Source organism: Mollisia scopiformis (genome assembly GCF_001500285.1).
Source record: "Mollisia scopiformis unplaced genomic scaffold LY89scaffold_19, whole genome shotgun sequence".
NCBI lineage: Eukaryota > Fungi > Ascomycota > Leotiomycetes > Helotiales > Mollisiaceae > Mollisia > Mollisia scopiformis.
Genome location: NW_017263599.1, coordinates 11,169 through 33,951, shown reverse-complemented (window position 1 = coordinate 33,951; position 22,783 = coordinate 11,169). Strand labels below are relative to the sequence as shown.

The 22,783-nt window shown below is 48.2% G+C and overlaps 10 protein-coding genes across 10 annotated transcripts; 4 read left to right on the top strand and 6 right to left on the bottom strand.

Annotated features, from left to right (window-relative positions):
* Window positions 1-204: 204 nt before the first annotated feature.
* Window positions 205-1,654, bottom strand: LY89DRAFT_153307 (purine nucleoside permease). The gene is made up of 3 exons (XM_018205429.1): window positions 1,416-1,654; window positions 1,200-1,350; window positions 205-1,152 (listed from the first exon to the last, which is right to left on the bottom strand). The coding sequence occupies exons 1-3, from the start codon at window positions 1,491-1,493 to the stop codon at window positions 296-298; spliced, it is 1,086 nt and encodes a 361-aa protein (XP_018067503.1). The 5' UTR covers window positions 1,494-1,654; the 3' UTR covers window positions 205-295.
* A 1,144-nt stretch (window positions 1,655-2,798) lies between these two features.
* Window positions 2,799-3,914, top strand: LY89DRAFT_591203 (uncharacterized protein; the record flags this gene model as incomplete). Its single annotated transcript, XM_018209640.1, has 1 exon — window positions 2,799-3,914. The coding sequence occupies one exon, from the start codon at window positions 2,799-2,801 to the stop codon at window positions 3,912-3,914; it is 1,116 nt and encodes a 371-aa protein (XP_018067502.1).
* Window positions 3,915-5,198: 1,284 nt separating this feature from the next.
* LY89DRAFT_651228 (uncharacterized protein) lies at window positions 5,199-6,718 on the top strand. The gene is made up of 2 exons (XM_018212145.1): window positions 5,199-5,504; window positions 5,563-6,718. The coding sequence occupies exons 1-2, from the start codon at window positions 5,422-5,424 to the stop codon at window positions 6,344-6,346; spliced, it is 867 nt and encodes a 288-aa protein (XP_018067501.1). The 5' UTR covers window positions 5,199-5,421; the 3' UTR covers window positions 6,347-6,718.
* A 235-nt stretch (window positions 6,719-6,953) lies between these two features.
* LY89DRAFT_784909 (uncharacterized protein) lies at window positions 6,954-7,574 on the bottom strand. Its single transcript, XM_018222831.1, has one exon. The coding sequence runs from the start codon at window positions 7,562-7,564 to the stop codon at window positions 7,025-7,027; it is 540 nt and encodes a 179-aa protein (XP_018067500.1). The 5' UTR covers window positions 7,565-7,574; the 3' UTR covers window positions 6,954-7,024.
* Window positions 7,575-8,248: 674 nt separating this feature from the next.
* LY89DRAFT_709080 (uncharacterized protein) lies at window positions 8,249-9,509 on the bottom strand. The gene is made up of 2 exons (XM_018217732.1): window positions 9,169-9,509; window positions 8,249-9,122 (listed from the first exon to the last, which is right to left on the bottom strand). The coding sequence occupies exons 1-2, from the start codon at window positions 9,445-9,447 to the stop codon at window positions 8,331-8,333; spliced, it is 1,071 nt and encodes a 356-aa protein (XP_018067499.1). The 5' UTR covers window positions 9,448-9,509; the 3' UTR covers window positions 8,249-8,330.
* A 159-nt stretch (window positions 9,510-9,668) lies between these two features.
* Window positions 9,669-12,302, top strand: LY89DRAFT_687374 (uncharacterized protein). The gene is made up of 4 exons (XM_018215485.1): window positions 9,669-10,030; window positions 10,773-11,593; window positions 11,643-11,749; window positions 11,803-12,302. Exons 1-4 carry the CDS (start codon window positions 9,867-9,869, stop codon window positions 12,067-12,069), a joined length of 1,359 nt encoding a protein of 452 aa, XP_018067498.1. The 5' UTR covers window positions 9,669-9,866; the 3' UTR covers window positions 12,070-12,302.
* An 825-nt stretch (window positions 12,303-13,127) lies between these two features.
* On the bottom strand, window positions 13,128-14,617 carry LY89DRAFT_651219 (putative NAD dependent epimerase/dehydratase). Its single transcript, XM_018212144.1, has 2 exons — window positions 14,445-14,617; window positions 13,128-14,260 (listed from the first exon to the last, which is right to left on the bottom strand). Exons 1-2 carry the CDS (start codon window positions 14,481-14,483, stop codon window positions 13,244-13,246), a joined length of 1,056 nt encoding a protein of 351 aa, XP_018067497.1. The 5' UTR covers window positions 14,484-14,617; the 3' UTR covers window positions 13,128-13,243.
* Window positions 14,618-15,307: 690 nt separating this feature from the next.
* On the bottom strand, window positions 15,308-16,815 carry LY89DRAFT_591259 (uncharacterized protein; the record flags this gene model as incomplete). The annotated part of the gene is made up of 4 exons (XM_018209643.1): window positions 15,308-15,792; window positions 15,864-16,095; window positions 16,153-16,329; window positions 16,390-16,815. Coding segments are annotated over 4 exons (1,320 nt in total), but the record flags the coding sequence as incomplete, so codon positions are not given.
* A 1,200-nt stretch (window positions 16,816-18,015) lies between these two features.
* On the top strand, window positions 18,016-20,789 carry LY89DRAFT_651217 (FAD/NAD(P)-binding domain-containing protein; the record flags this gene model as incomplete). The annotated part of the gene is made up of 6 exons (XM_018212143.1): window positions 18,016-18,154; window positions 18,214-18,400; window positions 18,447-18,733; window positions 18,880-19,235; window positions 19,287-20,017; window positions 20,072-20,789. 6 exons carry the CDS (start codon window positions 18,016-18,018, stop codon window positions 20,787-20,789), a joined length of 2,418 nt encoding a protein of 805 aa, XP_018067495.1.
* A 184-nt stretch (window positions 20,790-20,973) lies between these two features.
* LY89DRAFT_621890 (S-adenosyl-L-methionine-dependent methyltransferase) lies at window positions 20,974-22,313 on the bottom strand. The gene has a single exon (XM_018210954.1). It carries the CDS (start codon window positions 22,222-22,224, stop codon window positions 21,028-21,030), a length of 1,197 nt encoding a protein of 398 aa, XP_018067494.1. The 5' UTR covers window positions 22,225-22,313; the 3' UTR covers window positions 20,974-21,027.
* Between the last annotated feature and the right edge of the window lie 470 nt (window positions 22,314-22,783).

The following is a 22,783-nucleotide window of genomic DNA, read 5'->3' as shown; positions in this document are numbered from 1 at the left end:
CGACGTGGGACTTCAACAACTACAATATACTACAATATATTTATGGCTTGTTACAACCAGACCTCGATATACCAACATTTATTTCATATGTCTACTACGATCAAAACAATATAAGCAGGATAAGCAATATCGCGTGTGCTCCTCCAGGCTGCTCTCCGGGAGCAGTCGTGTGATACATTATTACGTTTTATAGTATCACAATCCGTACCTGATCGATGAATGAAGCTAGGTTGAGTATACTTTCAGGATCTCTATGTCTTCGATCGCGATTACTGTTTGACAGTCGGGACTTTCTCTAATTCTCGGATAATTTGTCGGGACGTCCACCTGATTGTCCCAAAACGTCTCCAACATAGTTGTCCGGTACTATGCCCGCCTCAAATGTCTCTTGCCAGCCCAACAATATGCCTTCCACAATCTCTATACCAGAACTGTACAAGTTCTCTATCGCGATCTCAAAGCCACCATGGCTAGAATGCAGAGGCATTTCGGAAAACTCTGCTGGGGGAGGACGGTCGAAGTTACAACCTGTCCGAAGTATGATAATGCGTGAGAAGTCAAGCTTCTTCGATACAGCACCTCTATGTAAGGCAGCTAAAGTTCCATTGTCTTCTTGGGCTGTCACATAGTAGCTCCCTTTGCCATTTGTGAAAGAGCGACATGTTTCTTCAAATGCTTCACAAAGCAGATGGCCATGGAAAAATGTATTGGCTGATAGCACATCTCCCTCCGATATACTTGGAGATTTGGTCGCGGCTTCAAAAACATTGCTGGATGGGCCGGAATACCGACTTCGAAAAGCCTGGGCAGCTTCAGAGTCGGATAATGTTGCTCTTTCAGCAAAGCCTTTGGCCAGTTTCCTCAGTTTGCTATTGAGTTCATAGACTTCAGTCCCATAAATGAATTTTGGAGCTTCAGTAGGATTATTTGCTCCTTGGGGAACATATCCTGTCTTCCAACCTGTTGGAATCTCCCTAGAGTCAAATTCGTATTGAAGATCGACCTGAACGGCATATCTCGACAGAACAACACTGCCCACGGTGCCCATTTTAGGATTGATGCCTGCTACTCCAGCGATCAGGAAGTATGTTTTACTGAGGTCGAGCAGTGGAGAGGCAACGAGAGCTGATATGGTCAAAGCAGCATTTATTACTGGTCGCTTGTCAGTAGGTATATGGGTACAGAAAGGAGAGGCTCGCATCCTTCGCCTGTGACGACTTGGCAGACATCCGCATCCTTTGAACAATAAATTTTAGGATACTCTTTCCACAAGCCTGGGATATGGATCAAGTTGACTTTGACATCGAGTCTGTCGGGTGCTGATTGCCATATTTCAGCCTCATTCTTGAACTAAGCTTATTCAGCTCAGTCTTCTAAGGGAATGGGTTGATTAATCGGTCTAAGACGCCACTTACCATGCTGATGATGAAGACTTTTGGGGTCAATGTCTCCATCTTGAGAAAAGGTGTTTCCTCAGGACTTCCTGGCACCATACTCCTGTTTCCCCGAAACTACACTTGTGCAGAAGGTAATATCGGCCCAGGTATGTGTATCGGTCAATGAGTGAGCTTGGAAATCCCTCCTTGAATTCCCAAAGTAATGGTGACTCCGACAATAAATCACGGCTCCATGGTTATAAGTAATGATGCAGTACAAGAAAAGTTCCAACCAAGTCTTTTCGTCCCATCCTTGGCGAGAGAGCTTTGCAGCTGGCTCTGACATAATAGTTGAATTGCTTGTCGTAACTCGGCTAGTCCTGAGGCAGGTGAAGCGGTTCTCGGCGGAAAATATTTCCGTACCCGCCAGTGAAGGACAGTCATAAGGAAAACGAAGCATTACTGTAAGAGATGAGAAAATCGGTTCTCTCGGCTCCTCCTGCGCCTTGCCCCGGATTGCTCGGGACGGGAGCAAAAAGCATCTGGCGAGTTCTTGGCACCGGATCTTCAGACAAGGGAAGGACGGACATGGGCATGGACATGGACAAGGATGCGTATCTTGCTTGCTGAGAAATTTCCGAGTCGACACCGCCCGTCGCCAATGTGAGAAATCCACACATCCCACATATACATATACGTGAAGATACTGTAACCCCACGGCGTCCTCCTTTTCTGTCTATATCTTCCTTTTCTTCTCCTCACCGGTCTTTTCCCCCCAGACTTGATGGCTATGAGACATGTCTCAAGCTTCGTCTGCAGTCCATCTGGACCCGGCAGATTCTCCAATCGCGCCTGCCGTCTTGTCGTGTGCCACTAAAGCCATCGCGCCGAACTCCATCTCCCTTTTGGAATCAGAGCAGGATGCACTACGACCTCGCTCGCCCGACGCCCAGCATCCCTCCTCTCCCTCTCCTCTGCTCAATCGTCAATATACTTCGCATGATTCGGCTGCGAATGGAGTTCCTGTGGCTGCTGTAACGACGTCCTCGTCGGCACATGACCCTTCGCCTTCGACTGACCCCACCGAGGCACTGCAGGTGAATGTGGGAGACGATCACAATCACGATCCAGGTATACCGCCCAATGACTCTGCAGGGAAGATACAGAATGACGGTGGCTTCATTTTCGAGACCGCAAATTGACCTTGCCATAGTCGCACCACCACTTTCTATCGTACCACCAAGCCCTCGTGACGCTACCCCTCCTCCTTCTCGAGTCAATTCACATACAAATTCCACGACGGCGACCACTCACGTCGACCCTCAATCTGCCATTGAATCCGAAAATCACAATACATCCTCAAACGCCATCTCTACGTCGCACAAGTCTGGGGACCGAACAACAGACGCCCATGAAGACAGGATGATATTTGGTCACCAGAATCCAGCGAACGTATTGCATAGACGGCGCAATTATGCAAACACAAATGCACTAACGGACTACGAGGCCGACCTGACAAGCAAAGATCGCGCAAAGCAGAAGGAAGCGGTGAAGAAATTCCTCATGGACAGGGTCAGGCAGGACTGGATGTGGGAATGGCCACGACCAGAGCCCAAATCCGACGAGTCGTCCCCCGAGCGAGAGCCGGAGCAACTCGATGAAGCTATACTGCAAGGGAATTGGAAAGACAGGGACGAATGGCTGAGCAATGCGAGTGAGAGCGACGGAGAGCCGAGCATACCAGCTGCTACATCAAGTCCAGATACGCCTTCTCCCACGAGCAAAAGTAGCCCTTTTCGATTCGAGAGTCCAGATGGCGTTGGAATGACCATAAAGAAGACTCAGATGGAGCGCAAACGTCGACGAAAGAAGCGTTTAGCGGAGGAGATATCATGGAACGACGGTCTTCGCTGCTTCGTTGCACGAAGAGATGCATGGACTGGTGCACGGCGAGTTTCCCGGTCTAAGTCGGGCTTTTCGGGTGTGAAGCCTGCTCAAAGAGCTTCAATGTCAAGTGAAGACGGCGGCAGTTCCACGGCAATCGAGCACGACGAAGATGATGAGTGGGAGGACGAGATTGAAGTTCCAGTAGCACCATCAATCATTCCGCCTGAAAATGCCATGCGAGCTTCTATCTTACCTGCAGCTTACAACACGATTTACGATAAAGTTGTGGTTCAAGCCCTAACACCAAGCTGTCCCATGAATCTCAAGGACGTCACGAGAAGCTGTGTACAAGGGTGGAAACGTGATGGAGAGTGGCCACCGAAACCGACCGTCCCGGAACAGAAGAAAAAGGGGAGGAAGATGAGCATTGCAAGCTTGTTCGGAGTCGAGAAGCACGAGAAAGAGGTCAAGGAAACGGTTAAAGCAAATGAGAAAGAAAAGGACGCCGAGAAGAGGGGAGGCCCTGCTACCGGAATCAGAAAAGGGTTGCAGAAGATTCTGAGTTTGGGTCATAGTACAAAGGAACATACACATACGAATGGTCATGATGGTGCAAAGGGGAAGGAAGCGGAGGTTGCACATGTGAGTTAATATGGGGGATTGGGCATGAGCCATGAGTGATGAAGCAAGACGGCGTTTCGGCATGTTGCATTTGGATCATGAGACGGGATGTTGAGTACGCTCAACATCGGTGTTCTGGATTCGCTGCTTATTGCAGCTTATTGTCGAGATATTAATATTAGGCCTTAAGTGGCTTTCATTCCAGTCTATGGAGTTCGGAATTCTCCAGACCAAATCATTGTACTGTTGGCTGCGCAATATGTTCTCCAAGTAGGAGCTTGCCACTTTATGAATTCAAACTTCATTGCTTCTGCTTCCACATCAATTGGGTTTCATTGGCACTCCTCCTTGGTGTCCCATTCTAGTTACTCCTCCGAAGATCCTGCAGTGTAACAAGAATCTATTGCTCCATGAACTTCTTCGTGAGGTCATCTATCAAGCAAGGTCCTAAGGTCCTATATAGCGTCATCCGCGAGTACACGCCTGAGGCTCTCTGAGCTTTGATCACAATCCTTCTAGCTTTCGGACGCGTTCCTCGAGCTTGTGCAATGTCTCAGCTCTACAGATAAGCAAAGATTTTAGTTATCAAAGCCGTGTCAAATAAAGCTAAATCCACATCTTTGGATCATATGCTAGCTTCCCTCCGATTATTGAGGTCCATAGAAACAGCGGATCCCACAGGACCTTGGGCATTTCGCAGTATCACAAGCATGGTCGACTTCTGCTCAAGAGGAATCACAGACGTTTGTCTCTTATTTGCTATGCTGTCTCTCCGAATATGTATTATTTTTAGGTCATATTTTCTTCAGATCGTTGTAAATATCCAACGTACTTCCTTATTGATTGTACACACACAAAGATGTGACAACCAGATGTTGCCATCTTCCAAACCAGTAAACGCTGTAAAACAAGAATAGGGGTGCATCGTCATGTTATATTGATAGAAATAAGTTTGTGGTAACAAGTGGTGACAAGGAGATGTCGAGGTTATTGAAGCATTTCCTGGTAGGTATTCCAGTCTCAAAGCCTCCCATCGGCTAGAAGGGCGCAAGTGCGACCATCTGTCGCCCTTTTTCTACCTCAAGCTTGCATTTTCTCAAAGTACAGCAGCCAACCGTATTGCCTTGATTCTTGACCGCTTCATGTCCGACAGCCTCACTTCTTTTGCCCGGCAAAACAGGGCGAGCTCTCGGACCAGATGATGCAAGCCACCTCACAAGCCAGTGTTCAAGCGGCCTTGGATTTCTCTCGTGCGATGATAAGGTCTCCAGTGCACCCAGCTACTTACTGGCCGTCAACTTTTGCGTTTCTCTCACCAGAATCTGCCAGCTGCCGCACTTTACCTCACGCCGCTTTCTCCTCCACCATGTCTGAACCACCACACCAAGTCCGCAGCGAGGACTATGACTGGTCACAAGTTGACCTGCTCGATGCCTGTTACGATCCGATGCTGCCTAGCATGGATCTTGACAGGTAAGTTTTTTTTTTTAGTGATTGCTAACAAAAAGGGTGCAGCAGACTCGACACCACAGAAGACATGCCAGCCTTGTCTCCTTCTCCTTCCGAGAATGCCCAAGTATCTCCGCATCACATGGAAGGTCCATCCGCGAAACAGAACAAGTAAGCACATGCCTTGAAACCCTCCCATATGTGTGGTCTACTAAACTCATACGTGCAGCATCTACAAATGTCATATCTGTGAAAAAGTCTTTGGGATCGCGTACAGTTGGAGCGTGTACGGTTGGGGAGCCTATGTCCTCAACAACCATGCGAAACAAACTGGACACCTAGCCTGGGCATGCAGCGCTTCTGGTTGCGATCAAAGTTTCTTGACCCATCGAGAACGAGATGCTCATCAGCGACGACCCCACCTGAATGGCCACGGCCGTATCAATCCCGACAGCCCAAATGACTGTGCTGAATGCGGGATGTCCTCGCGCTCCAATGCTGCCTTGATCCGCCACGCTGAAGAACACCTCCATCAGCCGTACGGCTGTCAGTGTGGGGTCTTCTTCTCCAGACGCGATGTACTACATCGGCATCTTGATTCTCTATCTAGGAGCAAACCCGAGTATCCGTGTACTTACTGCAAGCGCCATCGCGGAGCAGATGGTTTCAGACGTAAAGACCATCTCCTACAGCATATGAGGAACTATCACCATCTTGAGACTGAGCCTGATTCCTTCAGGGTGACGTTTCCAGTCTGTTCCCATGCAGATTGTGCCTTCTACCGCAACGAAGCATTCGCCAAATCCGAGAATGCAGAGGACAACAAGCCTTTCGCATCTCAGTCGGCATACACGAGGCACATGCGTGAGGAGCACAACGAGAGTCCATTCCCTTGCACCATCTCAGGCTGCAATCGAATTGGAAAGAAAGGTTACTTCAGGGAAAAGGATCTCCGACTTCATCATCTCAAGGAGCACCCCAACGCACCGGCCTACAGAGCTACCAAGGGCTAATCGACCATATTTTGCGTCCGGAAGCTCGCCAGTATCGGTGTGACGAGGACACTCGAGACCACATTGGAGATTCTTCAGGCCAGTACACGCTGCAAAAGGAGGAACTTTTTCGATGACGGCACAATTTTCTGATTTATTTCCTCTGATATATCTCCTGAGTGCCAAGTGTGCTAGTTCGCAACCTTTTGAAACACCAAAATACCAAAAACATTTTCCTTTGTTCGGCTTTGTGGTTGCGTTGTGTCTTATTGACGGCCTCTTTCCTTATGATATCTTCTCTGTCCGTGTTGTACTGGTTGTTCCCTCTGGGTTCAAAAGGTGGATCGGATTTTCTTACTTTGATCTAAATCTAGTCTCAATGCAATTTACAATATCATGCTCAAAATTCGGTGTCCTTCTGGATGAAATCAACGTCAAGTGTGGGATTCGACCCAGATACACGACTATGAATCTTGACTACAAGCCTCACCTCAAAAGACTTAACGATTGTATAAAATAAAAGACATGGCATTGGAACAGAAGACCGAATCCATAGTAGCGATGCCGTAATCTCAAAGCGAAGTTTATTATCTAATTAGAGGACTTTAGCAAGGTCAGACTCCTCATCCTTGCGAGTGACTATCAGCCCATCGGTTCCACGTAGGTATGCTCCTTCAGTCCCCAGTCCCTCCTATCCAGCTAATATTCAGACCGTACCACCACGCCTTCAATGTTTTCCACAACACAACCTCCAGACGCGGCAGTGATAGCTGCTTTGACATCCAGATTCTCGGTCCGTGACATCATCCAAGCCATCCAAATACCATGACGAACGAAGCGTGGTTCTCGAAGACGGAGTCTGATATAGTCGTCGAGCGGCATCACACCACCCCAATGACCTCTTCCATACGGGAAGAGAGTTGGGAAGGCCAGCGGTTCGAGGTTTGGAGGGTATTCTGTAGAGGGTGGAGTGTTAGAAGAGGAGGTATTTGCGTTTGTGCTGGCAGCACTTGGGCTCGCAGATATTTGATGCGTTTGGTTCGATGCTTGCGAGGGTTCGGTATCAGAAGCCTTAATACACACAGTCTTGTGCTCCTTCCAGTCCTTCTTCTGACACTCTCTGGAGCAGTATGAAACTACTACCATGCATTTTGAACATCGTCGTAATGGGGTTGATAATGACTGGGAGTCCTTTTGGCATCCACTGCAGACCCGAGCTGAGGTTTCTGTGTCTTCCATGATGATGAATGCTTCACAGATTGTTCGGCATCAGTGGGAGGATTGTGAACAGTGTTTTGTATTTAGAATCAAACAGACCTTTGGTGTGGGTAGTGCTGTTTGCGTTACACCAGAAATTAGACAGGGATCAGGTACAAACTTGACTTTCCAATGCAAACTACCGAAGCAGCATGCCTTTCAGAATCAAGTTTCCAGTCTGTTTCTATGCGTAGGAGGTTTCTCTGATTCCACTTCCTGCTATTCGGTTCCCAGGTGCTAAGTGTACCGTTTCGCAAACGCTTCAACACTGAAGTCTAAAAACCCTTTCCATGACTCAGCTTTATATTCGCGTTAGGTCTTGTCTACTCTGCCAATGTTTGCTATGAACGATCCATGTGGGGCAGAGATTGGTCATGTTTTGGTATTTTCTTGTTTATGTTATATGTAGGCAATGAATTTTACAATATCATGCTCTATGTTTGGGGTGAGGTTGAGTTCCAGGTGCAACTGCGATTAGAACGATTAGAATTGACACAAATATATTATTTCACAGGTTGACTAAGAGCATCACGAGTTCTTTTAGAGAGATAACGGCCGAGTAACATTGAGCACATATGGCAATCATAACAAATCACTCAACACTCAGTAGATTTGTCCCGTAGGTTTCACGTCGAGTTCCATCTCTAGTTTTTAGCTCCTATTACAAGCCCTAATATGAGCTTCATAGCTTTAGGAAATCACATATATTATGGACTTCGAAATGCTCTGGACGTTTGAATTATTGTCGCTACCTGACCCCTACACCAGCCTTCACCCCAGGAAAACTCCTCGCACTGAGCAAAACACCCTTCACACCTCTAATACTAGCTTTCACCCTACTGATCTCATCATCCTGCTCCTTAGACTGACTATTACCATACCCTCCATACCCATAAGTTGGCGCCACATAAGCCATCCCATCCAAATACTCTCGTAGAACACCAATCGTGCCCTCCAACTCCGTAACATCATGCCCCTCACTCGAATTATCGTCCACTAGTCCCTGCAGCGACTCCCTCAACTTACTTAATCGACCCGTTTGATTCCCCAATATCGATTCTGCCGATTCTGGAGAGGGAGACGAGGGTCGAGATGCAGGTGGAGAAGTCTGGACACCTATATCTCGATGAAACATCTCAGTAGGATCCTCATCGCTTTCTTCTCCATCCTCTTGTGCGGAGATATGTTTTGGTATAGCCTCAGAGGGAACTTCCGATACGATAGACTCGAGTTTCGTGATGAATTGGGAGAGTTTGGTCTTGGAAGTTTGGGCGAGTTCCAGGCGTGATTCAGTTAAGGAGGCTACCATGGGGGTTATTAGATAGTTGTGTGTTCCGTAGAGGAGGGCGGACAGGCCAGAGAATAGGTAGAGGGTTGTGAGGAGGCGGTTCTTGGTTATCAGAGGTGAGGGGGATGTGGGGGTTGTGAGGAATTCGGGATAGGTAATTATTGGAGGCGCGGATGAGATAGACGGCTGTTGTGTTGTATATTGTGGGATTGATTGTGTGGGTGATGATTCTGACATCTTGGAGTCTTGAATCTGGACAAAGTTAGTTGTGTATGAGGGACAGTGAGGTTGCTTTTACCTGAACATCTTTTGATGTCGCTTCCTCATTTCGAGTGACGCCTAATAACGACTGAATCTCATCTGGCTGTAGCCCTTTGCTTTCGAGGAAAACAATCTTTTTGTCTGTTGTGGCATTCCGAACATCATCTTCCTCGAGGAACTTGCGCGCCTGCTCGATAATCGTTTCTCGATTTGGGGACTCTGGAGTTGCTTCAGCAGTCTTTTGCGCATCTTCTGTCTTTGTCTCGAGCTGCCATTGTGGCAATCCAGGTTTCTTATTTTCGTCCGAGTCACTCATGGTGCAGTGCTGACAGCTTTCTGGTGCATGGGAATGTTGTCGTGCATCAAGAAATGTACAATAAATTCACGGACCTCGGCTTCTCGCCCCAGATTTCTTCAAGCTTACATACATAGCAGTTGAGGCCTTAGGCCACAGCCGTTGCTGACAACTGATTGGCCTAGCGTCTCGTCACAGATTGCTGACCGCGCGCGCTGGAACTCACGAAATCACAAGTATTTCCAATATCAGATTCGCTTTCGGAGAACACCACACTTGGAGAATCTCACTCAATCTCATTCATAGTATCTAGATATTGGATATCCTTTCAGGCTACAAGACAGCTACTAGTATATTTCACCATTTCACCCGGAATCATTTGCACACAGCCAACGTCACCTCCTGGTCATCGACATTCATCATTCAACTCCGCACCCAACATGTCAGGCCGAGGCGAGCGACCGAGTAAGAAGCTGAGACGGCTGAGCACCGACTCAGAAGGCACTGAAGATACGGACACCTACGATTGGTTTGGCTTGAAAGGGGCATCATCTCAATCCCGGAAGGGAGGCCGGGCTGAGAAAGCCACTGCGACCAAGAGCGAGTGAGTTGCCAGTGTTTTTGTTCGTTCTCTCTCTTCTATGGTCAGAATTCGTGGGTGCAAAGTCGCATTAAATCACATCGAATGGTTGAGGACGACAGCGACGACGACGACGACGATTGCAAGCGCCGCTTATCTTACCCTCTCTCTCGGGGCGCACTAAGTTTTGTCGCACTCGAGAATCGAACTCACTTGCATTGAATCGAGTCGAGTTGCGCTGAGTTGAGCGGTACCGTATGCGCAAATTAAGCAATTGGCCTACCATGCATGTATGTATATATATATATATGTACTGTCCGTCTGCAAGTCATGGTGGCGACGGCCTTTCATGTGAAGGATGAATCGCAGCCTGGAGACGGGAAGGGGAGGAAAAGGCAAGAAACGGCGGCTATGCGACGCGCCTATCCGCCCGTCGCTCTTGCTGTTTGTCTCCCGCACCGCACCGCACCGCGTCTGGCTGGCTGGCTGGCTAGCTGGTTGGTTCTGCTTGTCTTATCGAGGCAGTGGCCCTTGCAGTTACGGACCTCTTCCCCCATCATTTTTTCTTTCCATCTCCAAATATTTCCATCATCTTTCCCGCATCTCCTCGTCCAACCAATATCTATCTCCCACTCAACCCGACCAGCCCATCATCTTACTGCTTCATCCTTCTCCATCCTTTCATTCACGCGATGCCCGCTCGACGGAGTCAACGTTCTTCGGCGATCAAGGCAAAAGAAGCAATTACTGACCAAGCTTACGACAGGCCATCGCGACCACGTCGCACAGCCTCGGAGAATGTGGCCACTGCAACTGTCTCACGTGGCCCACCATCTTCTACTTCATCCAAGAGCCCGCAGTCAATCCGTCTCACGGTAAAGACCTCGTCAAGCAAGCTACGAGAAGCCACTCGCGCTAGCTCGTCTGGCAAGTCTGCTGCATCAAGTAGTCGGGATGGCTTCGTGGGAGGCGAAATTCTGGAAGGCAAGCGACCCAGAAACGTAAGAAAGAGCTATGTTCTGGAGTCGGATAGTGATGAGGAGGACGAGGATGAGGATGAAGAAATGGAAGATGCCGCCGATGAGGATGCCGAGGGAGAGACAGTTGAGGAGGACGACGAGGATCTGGACGCTGAAGACGATGGGCTTGGGGACGAGGACGCTGATGGAGACGTTGACATGGACTTGGCCCCTCCTCCTCCTGTGATCAAGATCTCAAAGGCTCAATCCGGAAAGCAAACCATCATAGCAAAGCCGGCTTCAAGAAATGATCACATGAGTGTCGAGCAAAAGGAGATGCAAGACGCCAGCGATGATGAGGAATTAAGTGAATTGGATAGTGACCTCGGAGAAGAAGTCGAAGAAGAAGAAGCTATGCAAACCGGTAACGAGGAAGATGCTGAGGGTGAAGAAGAAGAAATTGAGGTCGAAGAAGATGTCGAGGACGATGAGGATGATGAAGACAGCGATGACGAGACGCCAGGTGGTGGTAGTCGAGCATCCACTCCCGATCTCAACAAATTGACCAAGAGACAACGTGCTCGCTTGGAGGAGGGTGGAAGTGGTCATCTCTTGGCGCTCCCTGATGGTCAGTCCCAATGCTGTTATGAGAGATGTCCTTGCTAACGATATTAAAGAGGTCCAAGTCAAGAAACATTTGACCGCCGAGGAGCACGCCATGCGACGTGCTGAGATGGCAAGACGTAGAAAGAACCTCAGCGAGAAGCGAAATGAGGAAGAGAAGGTATATGTCTACTTTGCTATTTGAATAAGAACATGGGTACTAATGAGCCGTAGATGGAAACTATCAACAAGCTTCTCAAAAAGCAAGCACCAAAAACCAATGCTCGTCGTCGCGATTTGAACGGGGTACCAGGTGAAACGAATTCTGATTCCGATATTCAGAAAGCAAGCCCATTGTTTGTTCGTTGGATCAGCAACAAAGATGGCAATCGGATTGGTGTTCCTGAGGAATGGTTGGAAGGTCCAGCTGGTAATATGTTTGTAAACAGTGTGAAGCCATCCGGTGGAATGGGCGGCAAATTGATCGAGGAGGTGTCATGAAGATAAGCTTGCAGGTCTCAAAAATTCAGTCAGACGCAAGATTTTAGTCTGCCAGGTCTTATGACAGGTTCTTGTGTCTAACCCAGGAATATTGACTGTGAGCACCGTCTCCCAACTCAATTCGTTCCATAATTGGAGGCACAGACAGCAGCCGGACACTGAGCCTGATGTGAATTGGTCGCATCAAAGCCATGCTTGATCATACATACGTGCCATGTCGACCATGTTCAGACGCATTTGCAAGGTATTGCTATCTCACTTGAAACTGTCTGTTTCTTCGCGGCCCATGCTTCTTCGAATTCTTTCTTACAACCGATATATCCATGTCTGGTTGGCTATTCATGTATGTGCTCGTTGCTGCTGGGTAGTCCCCCTGAAGTCTGTGTATAATTACCAGTGTCGTATGTGCTATCGTCATGATATTACTTGGAATGTGTATTCTTTGTTTGACTTGTGGTGGGCGATCAAACATCCCCTCGATATCAATACAACCATGCAACGCATTACATTTGAGACTCTTCTTGCCGCACGCACCTGCTTGTCTATGTTTCATATTAGTGGGTGTTGAATTCTTCACGTGGTATCTCTTCTGCACACGTCGGTTGCCTTGGAGTGCGTGTGAAATGAACTACCAGTATGGGTTCGGGTTGCAAGGCAAATTGTTGATGGTTCTCCAGCTCAAGTAAGTAAGAAATAATCCCTCACGTCAGGTCCATCAAAAGCAACATGTCATCTTCCAGAACGGAGGGTATCTGGGAAGTCGACGATAGACTATCGAATTGAAGGTTCACGATGTGAAATGTTTCAACTCTGATGTATGCCTTGCTGACTAGGGGCCTCAGATTCCCAGAGTGGTGATTGAAATATACTAGTGGACATTGAACAAGAGTCACGTATAAACCGCGTATGGTTTCCATGACGGGGTACTTGCTGTATCCAGCAATTCAGATCACCATTCTGATAATTCAATATTGTCGCAAAACAAGTGTATATGATTCAGCTGTGCACGCTCATCATATCGAACTACGGGAATCCATTATGAAGCACCACACAAAATCCAGGCAAGTGAAGCTTGAAGCTGATCGATGGTCTTCTCTGGACCTTTCCATCAATAAGGTGTGTATGTTCGTCTTGAGGCTTCATCCCAGAGCCACAAGCTCTCTACATGAGACCTTTACTTCTTTACCAAACCCAACTTTACCAATGACTCAGCCGTTGCCGTGATTGCATCTTCCCTGCTTCTCGGCTCCCATCCTAAGACCCTCTTAGCCTTCTCGTTTGTTGGGTACTTCTTCTTGCCGAGGTGCGCTGCAATAGACGCAACTTCCGGGTCAAAGAGAGCGACAAGTCGAACCAGGAAGTCCGGTAGGGTTCTTGTACGGGTCTTCTTTGACAACTCTGGTAGTCTCTGCTTCAATGTGATCGCAACCTCTTGCACTGTCATAGCAGAAGGTGCGATGGCCAGAAAACGTTCACCTGCCGCGGCAGGGCTAGTCATGGCTAGCAGGTGCAGTGAAGCGACATCTCGCACGTCAACAATACCGAACATTATATCTGGGCAGCCAGGAAGGTCGCCCTTGAGAAGACGTTGAACGAGGAGAATACTAGGCGAGAAGTCATTGCTGAGGACGGGACCCAGAACAGCTACCGGGTTGACGACACTTAGTTGGAGCCCTTGACCCTCTGGAGAGCTGACAAAGTCCCAGGCAGCCCGCTCCGCGATGGTCTTGGACTTTTCGTATGGCGTGACATTAGACTTAGTAATGTCTGTCCACGACTCTTCAGTGAAAGGTGTAGTCCGGGATGGATGTCCGTAGCCAATTGCTGCGAAGGAGGACGTCAATACGACACGTTTAACGCCAGCAGATTTTGCGGCCTTCAGAACTCGGAGGGTTCCGTCTCGAGCGGGGATAATGAGGTCGTCTTCGTGTTTAGGCAGCTGGGGCGGGAAAGGTGAAGCAACATGCAGAACGTAGCTACAACCTACGACTGCTTGGTCCCAGCCTTCGTCGCTACTGAGGTCGGCGCTAACGAAGGAGAGGCTCTCTAGAGATGAATCTGTGAGACTGCCATGCTTGAGGGACTCTTTCACCGCGGAGGACTTGGAAAGAGAGCGGATAGTCGCACGCACTCGGTATCCTGCGTTGAGAAGGGCGATGATGCAGTATGAGCCGATGAACCCCGAGCCGCCCTATCATTGAATAAGTATTGTACAATGTTGAGAGGGGATCAAAAGATTCGGGAAAGTGGGAGAACATGGTAAAGTAGAATTGGATTAAGCTTATCTGCCTTCATATCCTGGTTCTCGAGATAGCTCCGAGCATTGGAGTTCTTTTGAAACAACAGAAGAAATCAGGTTGGGAGGGAACACCTACGGTGACAAGCACCAAAAGCGCCTGCGACTCTGATGCCATGCCGGAATAGAGAGAAAGTGAATCTGTGACGTCGTGTGGGAATAGATCAAGTATCTACCGACAACCAACTCGTTGGGGCAAAGAAATTCTTTTAATAATAAATTGTGTCGCTGTTTAGAAGGGCTCAAGATATGTCTACCGAATCACTGCTCTAGTTAGCATCAGCATCAGAGCGTGTATATATAGTAGTTTTCTCGTAGAGCGGGCAAGCATCGTTTCCGAATCTCCGCCTCGGTTAGACCTTTGAGCCGATGTTGTAATAAGGACCGCAGCCACAGTTACAGTATTTAAGCGAGCGCGCGAGTGGGGGTTTCAGGGGACATTACTACAGATGACAACAGACAAGAAGACAGGGGGTCATAGTCCTAGGGTGACAGGAATCTTGCTGTTGATTCATTGCCTCCACGCATACTGCATCTTATCATTTTGAGATTGCATGTTCAGGTGGATGTTGCGACCAATATCCAACTCAATGACCTAGACCCAACAGCTGTTCGGATTCACCAGGGTATATATAGCTTCCAGCAATTCCCATGATAATTTGGGAAAACTTCAACCTCGAAAAATCTGAAAGTACTTCTAATTCTTCCAACCTAAACCAACAAACACCCCTTCGCAATGAACTGTTCTCTCATATCTTGCCGTCACCATTTATTGCGACTGAATTTTCTCCATATTTCCTGGTTCGCCTCATCGCATACATGCTCAAGCTCTTACTTCAACACAGCTCCCCTTTGGCATTCACAACTTGAACTGCGAACGAGGAACCGGTTTGTGCATCACAGCTCTGACATTACTGCAGACAATTCAGACACATTACTAACTTACAGTCGCCTCTCACTCTGATCCACAGTCGTAGTCATAACAATCGTATTACCGGTCTTCATCCGTCGTTCTCCCATCCCACCGGCCTCGACTTCAACCAAAGCCCGATGCCCGAACGCATCCCTCCGATCTGGGTTTAGCTTATCCTGAACCGGCGTCTCACAGACTCTCACTCCTTTCTTCCTCCCCTCCTCTAATGTGTCTTGGCTTTCCGTTCGATCGTCCAATTCTATAAAGCTTCTGGTGTTTGTCAGGGGACGGCCTTTGCTCCCGTATCGAGCATGGTTGGCCGATTTGGCGGGGTATGCAGATGTGGTATGGCTTGGTCCTGAGGAGCCAAGGGACATTTTAAGGTTGGGGAACACATATCCAACCAGGGATCTGCAGGCTGGAAGACAAGCGCAAATTATTCCCACACTGATTTCCAGATCGGTCCAAACAGCTATAGGTGCTTGGTCATCTGGAGAGGAAGTTAGGCCCGGTGCTTGGTTAGATGCTCCAAAAACTTACATGATGGATCGGTGGAAGAACCCAGCTTCATGAGCGAAGGCAAACGCAGCGCGCTGCACACAATGACGAAGGATCCGACCGAGAACATGAAGATCAAATGAGCTTTTTTCTGCCAGTGGAGATTGAGACCCCAAAGTGTTGAAAGTGGCATTGTCAAGATCACCAAGTCATGGAAAATGCTCATTCCTGCTGCGACGTAAACGCAAGCGAAGACGTTGATGCATTTAACCGGAGCAACTTTATATATCCAATTTGTCCAGATTCCATAAAATGGTATCTATAAGAGGTATAGTTAGCAACATGCAAGCAGTCAAATCAAATTGGATACTCTTACGCATTGGAAGCAGAGCGCCATTGCGAGCGAGAAATTAGACACAACCACAAATACTCCCATGGCCAATATCATCATGCGGAAGTTCGAACTGGGAAATATTCGGCGGAAGAAGAGTAGGAGAGATAGTTTCGTAAGTGTGATCGCCAGGAGGTAAAAGAGTTCGCTAATGTAGAAAAACTATGTAAAGTGAGCATGTATCCTCCCATGGACGGGGCGCCAATCTCGCAAAATTCTTACTTTTAGTGCCTTCGAAACCTCAGCAATGGTCAACCAGAAAGTATGTTCTCCGAATCCTTGAACAGCAATTGTCAAGCCGGTACCCACGTCTGTCAGATATGCAGCTTGTGCCGCCACGATCATCCAATCATCAGGCCCGAGTCCGATGTCAATTCGGCATCTGGCGAAGATACGGGCTGCTACAAGGATGGTGGTCAATGGTGCAACGACAGCATAGAGACGAATTTGCTGGTAATAACGAGTCTTGTCATTGGCAATACCACAACTTTCCGCGGAGTATCGCTCAAGCTGGAGAGATTCGGTGACATTGCATGCCGCGATAGCGCAAGGTGTGAGTGCTGCTGCGATTTCCGTTGATGTGCAAATGCAAGTGGAATTTGTAAGAGAACCACAATACTCCGGGACAAGAGCAGCGAGGCAAGTCAACTATTTGCACTGTCAGGGTATGTTGAAATTATAACACAACGTAGGACGACAAAAAAGTCACCGAGTTGGAATTGGTGACTTCGCTCGAACTATAGAACATTTACTAGAGGTACGTACCGAACAATCAGGGGCTGCTGTGGTTGTCGACCGCCCTTGGAATTGACCATAAGTGCGAGCCTGAATCTGAACGACGAAATATAGCGCGGACAACAACATGCAATGAAGACGCATATCTGAAAGCAATCCAGGGGAAATTCAAAAGCACCTAAGAGAAAACGTCCCTCCCTTCAGGGAAGACCGTTCGAGCGGGCGTCTTCACTTCAAAAGCAACTCATGTCAAGTTGTGGGGCATAGATGTGGAAGAGTCTGGATACCTCGACGAGTCGCCAGATCTTGCAGACTTGTGAACTTACGGCAATAAATCGACAGAATAAAAGCACTCAGGAGGGCCAAGCAAGGTACCAAAACACGATGTGGAGTTTGCACATGGTTCCCATCCAACATCCAACATCCCCCTGGGACAGACGGACTACTTAGCAGTCACCACTCTACCGGCAAGGTTCCGGCATCTAGGAGTGTGGGGACCGGCTTTCTGGGATGTTGTATCCGCTATGATAGACGTCGCTCCTCGTGTGGAAGTGGAACTCGGCTGCGTTACCGTGATTGCAGAATAGCTTTTCATTCCCAGCACAATGGATCCCATCCCCTTTCAGACAACGGCCCGAGTTGTCATACGAGTCATGGGCACATTGTTACTTAGGTATCCATAACGGTCTCAGACGAGTCGGACACACGAACGACACGACGAGTCTGAGGAAGATCACTCACTGCTTTTGGCGCAGCGGCAAACAAGGGTTGGAGTACACAATTTAGATGGACTGACGGACGAGAAGGGAAAAGAAGAGAAGAGCAAGAGCCGCCTTTTTTCGACCCCTTTAAGTGGCCCGCTTACCGCTTATAAACCCCTTTTCAATCATGCCTACCAGGCCCCTGGCACAATGTAACCCACAATCGACATTCCTCCGTAGCCATGGCGGCTCTCCAAATTTACTTCAAAGATTGTTCTAAAACATACTGTTGTCCCAGTCGTTGGGAATTTCAGTTCTGTATATCGTGCAGACAAACTATCCCAATTGTCGTTCAAGCTTTGCTTCCCTATTTGTTTCATCTTGCAGGGTTTGTACACAGTCACTCGTCAAGATGACCAGCGGGTGTGAAAAGAGCAGTGCTCCAGCAAACCCTATTCGAGTGATAATCGTGGGCGGCTCTATTGCAGGACTAGCCCTCGCGCACTGCCTTCATACCAATCCGAACATCGACTATGTTGTCCTCGAAGCCGGTACAAGGTCACTTGATTGTTTTATGATGGCTGGGACGATGGCTGACTAGAAGCTTAAGGAGAAGAAATGGCCCCTCAAGTCGGTGCATCGATTGTAGTGCTTCCAAATGGAGCCCGTATTCTGGACCAGCTAGGCATATGGGACGACATTACAGCATCGATAGAGCCCTTGTCTCAAGCATTGACTTGGACCGGAGACGGGAAGATTGTCGTGGACAGCAATGCACCACTTCTGGGTTCTGCGAGGTGAGGGTGATATCTCATTTCCCTGAAAATACTAACGTGGAAACAGAACGGGATACTCGTACGCATTCTTGCAGCGTCGAGACCTGTTAAAGGTTATGTATGAGCATATCAAAGACAAGTCGAAAGTGCTCACTAACAAACGAGTAATCGGAATTGATCATACAGCCTCTGGTGTTTCTGTTACATGCAAAGATAGATCGTCTTACAAGGGTGATATCGTCGTAGGAGCAGATGGCATCCACAGCACCGTTCGAGGCTTCATGCAAGATCGACTTGAGAGTTTGGTGCCTGGTTCAAGCGAGAAAGATAAGAACAGCATTTCAGCCGAATACAGTACGTCCCATTATGTCCTTCACCCGAAGAGCTAGTTCTTTGGCATCCTCGAGAGCAATTCGTTCAAAAAAAATGTGTTTCAACTCATCAAATATGCTTATCGGCTCCCAGATCTTCATCAAAAGTGTATACTGATTGTCTATAAGGTTGCATCTTTGGTATCGGGAAGCCAGTAGACGGACCCGTTCGCCCAGGAGACTCTCATAGGTCGTATGCCGAAAAGCACAGTACGCTATCATTTGTTGGCCAGGGTGGCATCCTCTATTGGTTCCTTTTCTCAAAGTTGAATAAAAGATATTACGGGAAAGAGATCCCCAGGTACACGAATGAGCAAATGGAAGAGGCTGCGAAAGCTTTTGACGGAATCCCCATGACCGACAAGATCACATATGATCAAGTGTTTAAGGAGCGTGTCTTCGCCAATATGCTCGCTCTTGAGGAGTCCCAGAATGAGCATTGGACTGTGGACCGCATTGTCTGCATAGGAGACTCAATACATAAGGTAGGCAGATATTACCAGATCATCCATAAAAGACGTGCTTATACTCGTTAGATGACACCCAATCTGGGTGCAGGTGGAAACGCAGCAATCGAAAGTGCTGCCGCACTTGCAAACCACATCTTCAAGCTCAGTTCCTCGAACCCCTCCTTAGACGAGATTCGAAAAGTGCTCCATGACTTCTACCTCAAACGACACCTACGCGCCAACACAACTTGCGATACAGCCAACGATCTAACACGTATCGAGGCCTTGGACAATTGGCCATACAAGATTTTGGCATTGCACGTAATTCCCGCTCTTGGGGATTTTCTAACTGATCTTACATGCGATGCGCTTGTTGGAGCAGAAATTCTGGAGTCGCTCCCTGCACCTCTAAAATCTCTTACTGCGACAATGCCATGGGATCCTGAGTCTGGAATTGGGAAGAAAGAAAATAAGTGGGTGAGAGCGCTGTATGCTTTACCACTCCTAGCAGTTGTCTATGGCTGCCATCGCACCATGGGCGAGACGATCAAGCATCTTGTCCCTCTGGCAGCCGATACTGGGTTTGTGAATCTAGGAAATGGGGTTGTCGTGTCTTTGGCTACAAGGTTTTTTGGTATTTCCGCTGTGGATAACATCCTCTCCAAATATGTGGCGTTGTTCACACCATCCATTGGAGGCTTCGATGTTGCCGGAAAGATGCAAGGTATCGCGTTCCTTGGAGACTTGGTTCCGCTCCAGACGATATGGATGATTGAAAGCATGCGACGAGGAAACTTTACCACAGCAGCTCATCTTTTGTGAGTCCTCAGAAGCACTCCCTATGGCTCGATTGGTGACTAACATTTCTCAAGACCAACAGTTCTAGGAATCCTCTACCAGATCAAAGGCCTAGGCTACATTGCTCCCCTTTACTACTTCCTCCATTACGTGCAATCGCCACTCGAGAATTACGCCGCAGCCGATAACCGCATGACCGTGATCTCCTCCGCAAAGACCATAATACCCACTATTGCCGTCTCCTACCTACTTCCTACCATTGCCATGTTTGTTGCCCCTCAGCTTTCAACACGGCAGTGGATCAACGGTCTAATCTGGCAACCATTCCCCATTTACGCTGCTCTGGTACAGCGTTTACTGAGCAAGACTGTCAAGGATACGACACACGAGGACCGCATCACCAATCCAGAAGCAGATATGCCATATCTTAGACGAGCATACGGATTTGCAACGGCGACAGCAGCTTGTACTTATCTATATGTGCGCTTCGCATCACCCGTCTCGCTCTTAGATGTCTTCTTCCAGTGCCTCAAAAGCCCCTCCAAGTCGCTGCCACTCATTGAAGGGGCATCAAAGACCCTGAGATATGATCAGATCGCTGCATTTGGTGCAGGAGCCTTGTGGGTGATGTTGAGTTTCGCAGATTTGAAGAAAGCGAAGAAAGTGAAGACAGGATGGGCAGGAATTGTAGGAATATTCGCGGGTACTACCCTGCTTGGTGGACCAGGCGCTGCAATGACCGTTATGTGGGCTTGGAGAGAAGAAATGCTAGCAAAGAGAAGGCCGCTTTGATGGAAGAAGATAAATAGCGGGGACTCTGCTCTGTGGTCTTCCAGCAGCAGGAAATTTTGTGTGCCTTTAGAAGGTGAGACTTAATAAGGAGAAGTATTTATGGAACGAGTAGAACGATTAAAACGATCAACGTAAAGTGGGATGACTACTACCAGTACACTACTATCATCAGTTGGTGTATTGTGTTGGACAAGCACCAGCGTCAAACTGGTCAAACACCCTAGAATACTGTGAAGGTTCAAAGTGCCTCAATCTCGATCAATTTTTCAACAGCTCCTTCGACGTTCCATATCTGTTTAACTCTCAACCCACCCACAGCATCCACTAAGCTCTTCCATTCCGCCTCTCTTCGTTCCTGTGCGGAATGAACTTCCATCATCAACAGATCCACACTGGTTTCAAACCAGCCTGCGTTCGTCTCGGGGACAACGATCTCGTTCAACAAGATCCTGCTGTACCCGTGCTTCAGGGCAGGCTTCAGTTGTGAGAGGATCTGAATGCATTGTTGGGTCGGCCAGTCATGGAGCACCATCTTGAGGTAGTACGCTTTCGCACCGTGGATGGGTTGAGGTGTGAAGAAGTCGTGGCCCATAGGCTCGATACTTTGCTGAGCCAGGGCCGCGGAGTCCAGTGATTGGATGGTTGTGGGGAGATCTTGGAGGATTAAGCGGCCTGGCATGGAAGGATGGGCTTCGTGGAAGCCGATCAAGTCGTGCCCACCACTTCCCCCCACATCAATAAGCAGAACATCATTCTTTCCAACCCCGTCCGCGTCCCCAAACACTGCTTTCATGATCTCTGGTACCTCATACCATTTTAGCCCAACTGTTTTGAAGGACATGTGCTTGCGGAACGCCTCTAGGTTCTGCTCACGTCCGGGACTATTAACATACTCGAAGTAATGCTGGTCTGTCTTGTAGGCAAATTTCCACGCAGTTGCGTCCTTATTCACCGGATTTGCATAGTTCGTTCCCCTCAGGAAATCTGGAATTGAGTCGACAACACGGACAATCTGGAACATATCCTCGATTGTCCCCTGGCCTCCAGAAGACGCAATACACCGCGTGAGATCGTTCGCGGTGTATGTGTCTGGTCCACTTTCGTGCACGAAGAACTCGGTAGCAATGTGCTTGAGGAGACGCTCCACAAGAATTTTGTCTGAGCCGGTGTCTTGAGCTAGCTTGGCTGCGGTTAATTGCTCTGTAGCCGCAGCGAGGATTTTGAAGATGCCCAGATTGATGAGCACCTTGGTTGCCATGAAGATTGCGGGTTCATGATAGCACATACGCATGATACGCTCATGGGGCTGTTCAAGCTCGTGGACTAGGGCACGAGCAGATTGAAGAAGACTCAGTCGCTGCTTTTCATTGCCAGGTCGCAATTCGGAACTTTTCTGTTGGATTTCGCCCGTGATGATAGAAAGGTCAGGAGCCATGACGATCGTCTTTGATCTTCTCTAGTTTTAGTTTCAATCCAGTCTGAGGATAGTGTGGTATGCTAACGTGAGGGAGGCGAGTGTTCAGGGTTGCAAAGTCAAGCTACGAAGAGGAGTGTCGCTCTGAAGAGTGTGCAAACGATATTTAAAGGAGATCTAATGTCAGATGACGTTTAGCCCAGGCTTGGTCGGACTCACGGCGAATAAGCAATAGTTTCAATTCATTAGGATTCAATTAGCGAAGTGGTGTTCGAACAAGCCTCTCTTCCTTCGTATTCCTTGCTGTTGATAGGTTGGGTGGTACGAAGTATGCTCAAGAGTGTTTCGCTAGCCAGCCCGAAAAGGGATGAGACGGGACGGTCGCATGGAGATTCTTGGAGTTGCTATTTGGGGATTATAATTTCTAGAGAGTCATCATCACATCTATACACGTTACTGGCCGCTCTTAGCATGTCACAAGAGCGTGGCGAGTATGATATTAGCCATGGAGAACTAGCATCAAAAGCAATTTGTCGGTTCTTAAATTACTAAAACTTTAATAAACGTTTTAACCTTTAAA

What these genes read in the sequence shown, in the direction of transcription:
- LY89DRAFT_621890 (XM_018210954.1), bottom strand. Translation starts at nt 22,224, where the DNA reads ATGGCTCCTGACCTTTCTATCATCACGGGCGAAATCCAACAGAAAAGT.
- LY89DRAFT_651228 (XM_018212145.1), top strand. Translation starts at nt 5,422, where the DNA reads ATGCCAGCCTTGTCTCCTTCTCCTTCCGAGAATGCCCAAGTATCTCCG. An exon ending in CCATCCGCGAAACAGAACAA is followed by an intron (nt 5,505 to 5,562) that starts GTAAGCACATGC and finishes TCATACGTGCAG; the next exon opens with CATCTACAAATGTCATATCT.
- LY89DRAFT_153307 (XM_018205429.1), bottom strand. Translation starts at nt 1,493, where the DNA reads ATGGTGCCAGGAAGTCCTGAGGAAACACCTTTTCTCAAGATGGAGACA. An exon ending in AAGTCTTCATCATCAGCATG is followed by an intron (nt 1,351 to 1,415) that starts GTAAGTGGCGTC and finishes GAATAAGCTTAG; the next exon opens with TTCAAGAATGAGGCTGAAAT. An exon ending in AGTCGTCACAGGCGAAGGAT is followed by an intron (nt 1,153 to 1,199) that starts GCGAGCCTCTCC and finishes ACAAGCGACCAG; the next exon opens with TAATAAATGCTGCTTTGACC.
- LY89DRAFT_651219 (XM_018212144.1), bottom strand. Translation starts at nt 14,483, where the DNA reads ATGGCATCAGAGTCGCAGGCGCTTTTGGTGCTTGTCACC. An exon ending in CGCTTTTGGTGCTTGTCACC is followed by an intron (nt 14,261 to 14,444) that starts GTAGGTGTTCCC and finishes ATTCAATGATAG; the next exon opens with GGCGGCTCGGGGTTCATCGG.
- LY89DRAFT_784909 (XM_018222831.1), bottom strand. Translation starts at nt 7,564, where the DNA reads ATGGAAGACACAGAAACCTCAGCTCGGGTCTGCAGTGGATGCCAAAAG.
- LY89DRAFT_687374 (XM_018215485.1), top strand. Translation starts at nt 9,867, where the DNA reads ATGTCAGGCCGAGGCGAGCGACCGAGTAAGAAGCTGAGACGGCTGAGC. An exon ending in GCCACTGCGACCAAGAGCGA is followed by an intron (nt 10,031 to 10,772) that starts GTGAGTTGCCAG and finishes AGCTTACGACAG; the next exon opens with GCCATCGCGACCACGTCGCA. An exon ending in AGCGAAATGAGGAAGAGAAG is followed by an intron (nt 11,750 to 11,802) that starts GTATATGTCTAC and finishes AATGAGCCGTAG; the next exon opens with ATGGAAACTATCAACAAGCT.
- LY89DRAFT_709080 (XM_018217732.1), bottom strand. Translation starts at nt 9,447, where the DNA reads ATGAGTGACTCGGACGAAAATAAGAAACCTGGATTGCCACAATGGCAG. An exon ending in CGACATCAAAAGATGTTCAG is followed by an intron (nt 9,123 to 9,168) that starts GTAAAAGCAACC and finishes AACTTTGTCCAG; the next exon opens with ATTCAAGACTCCAAGATGTC.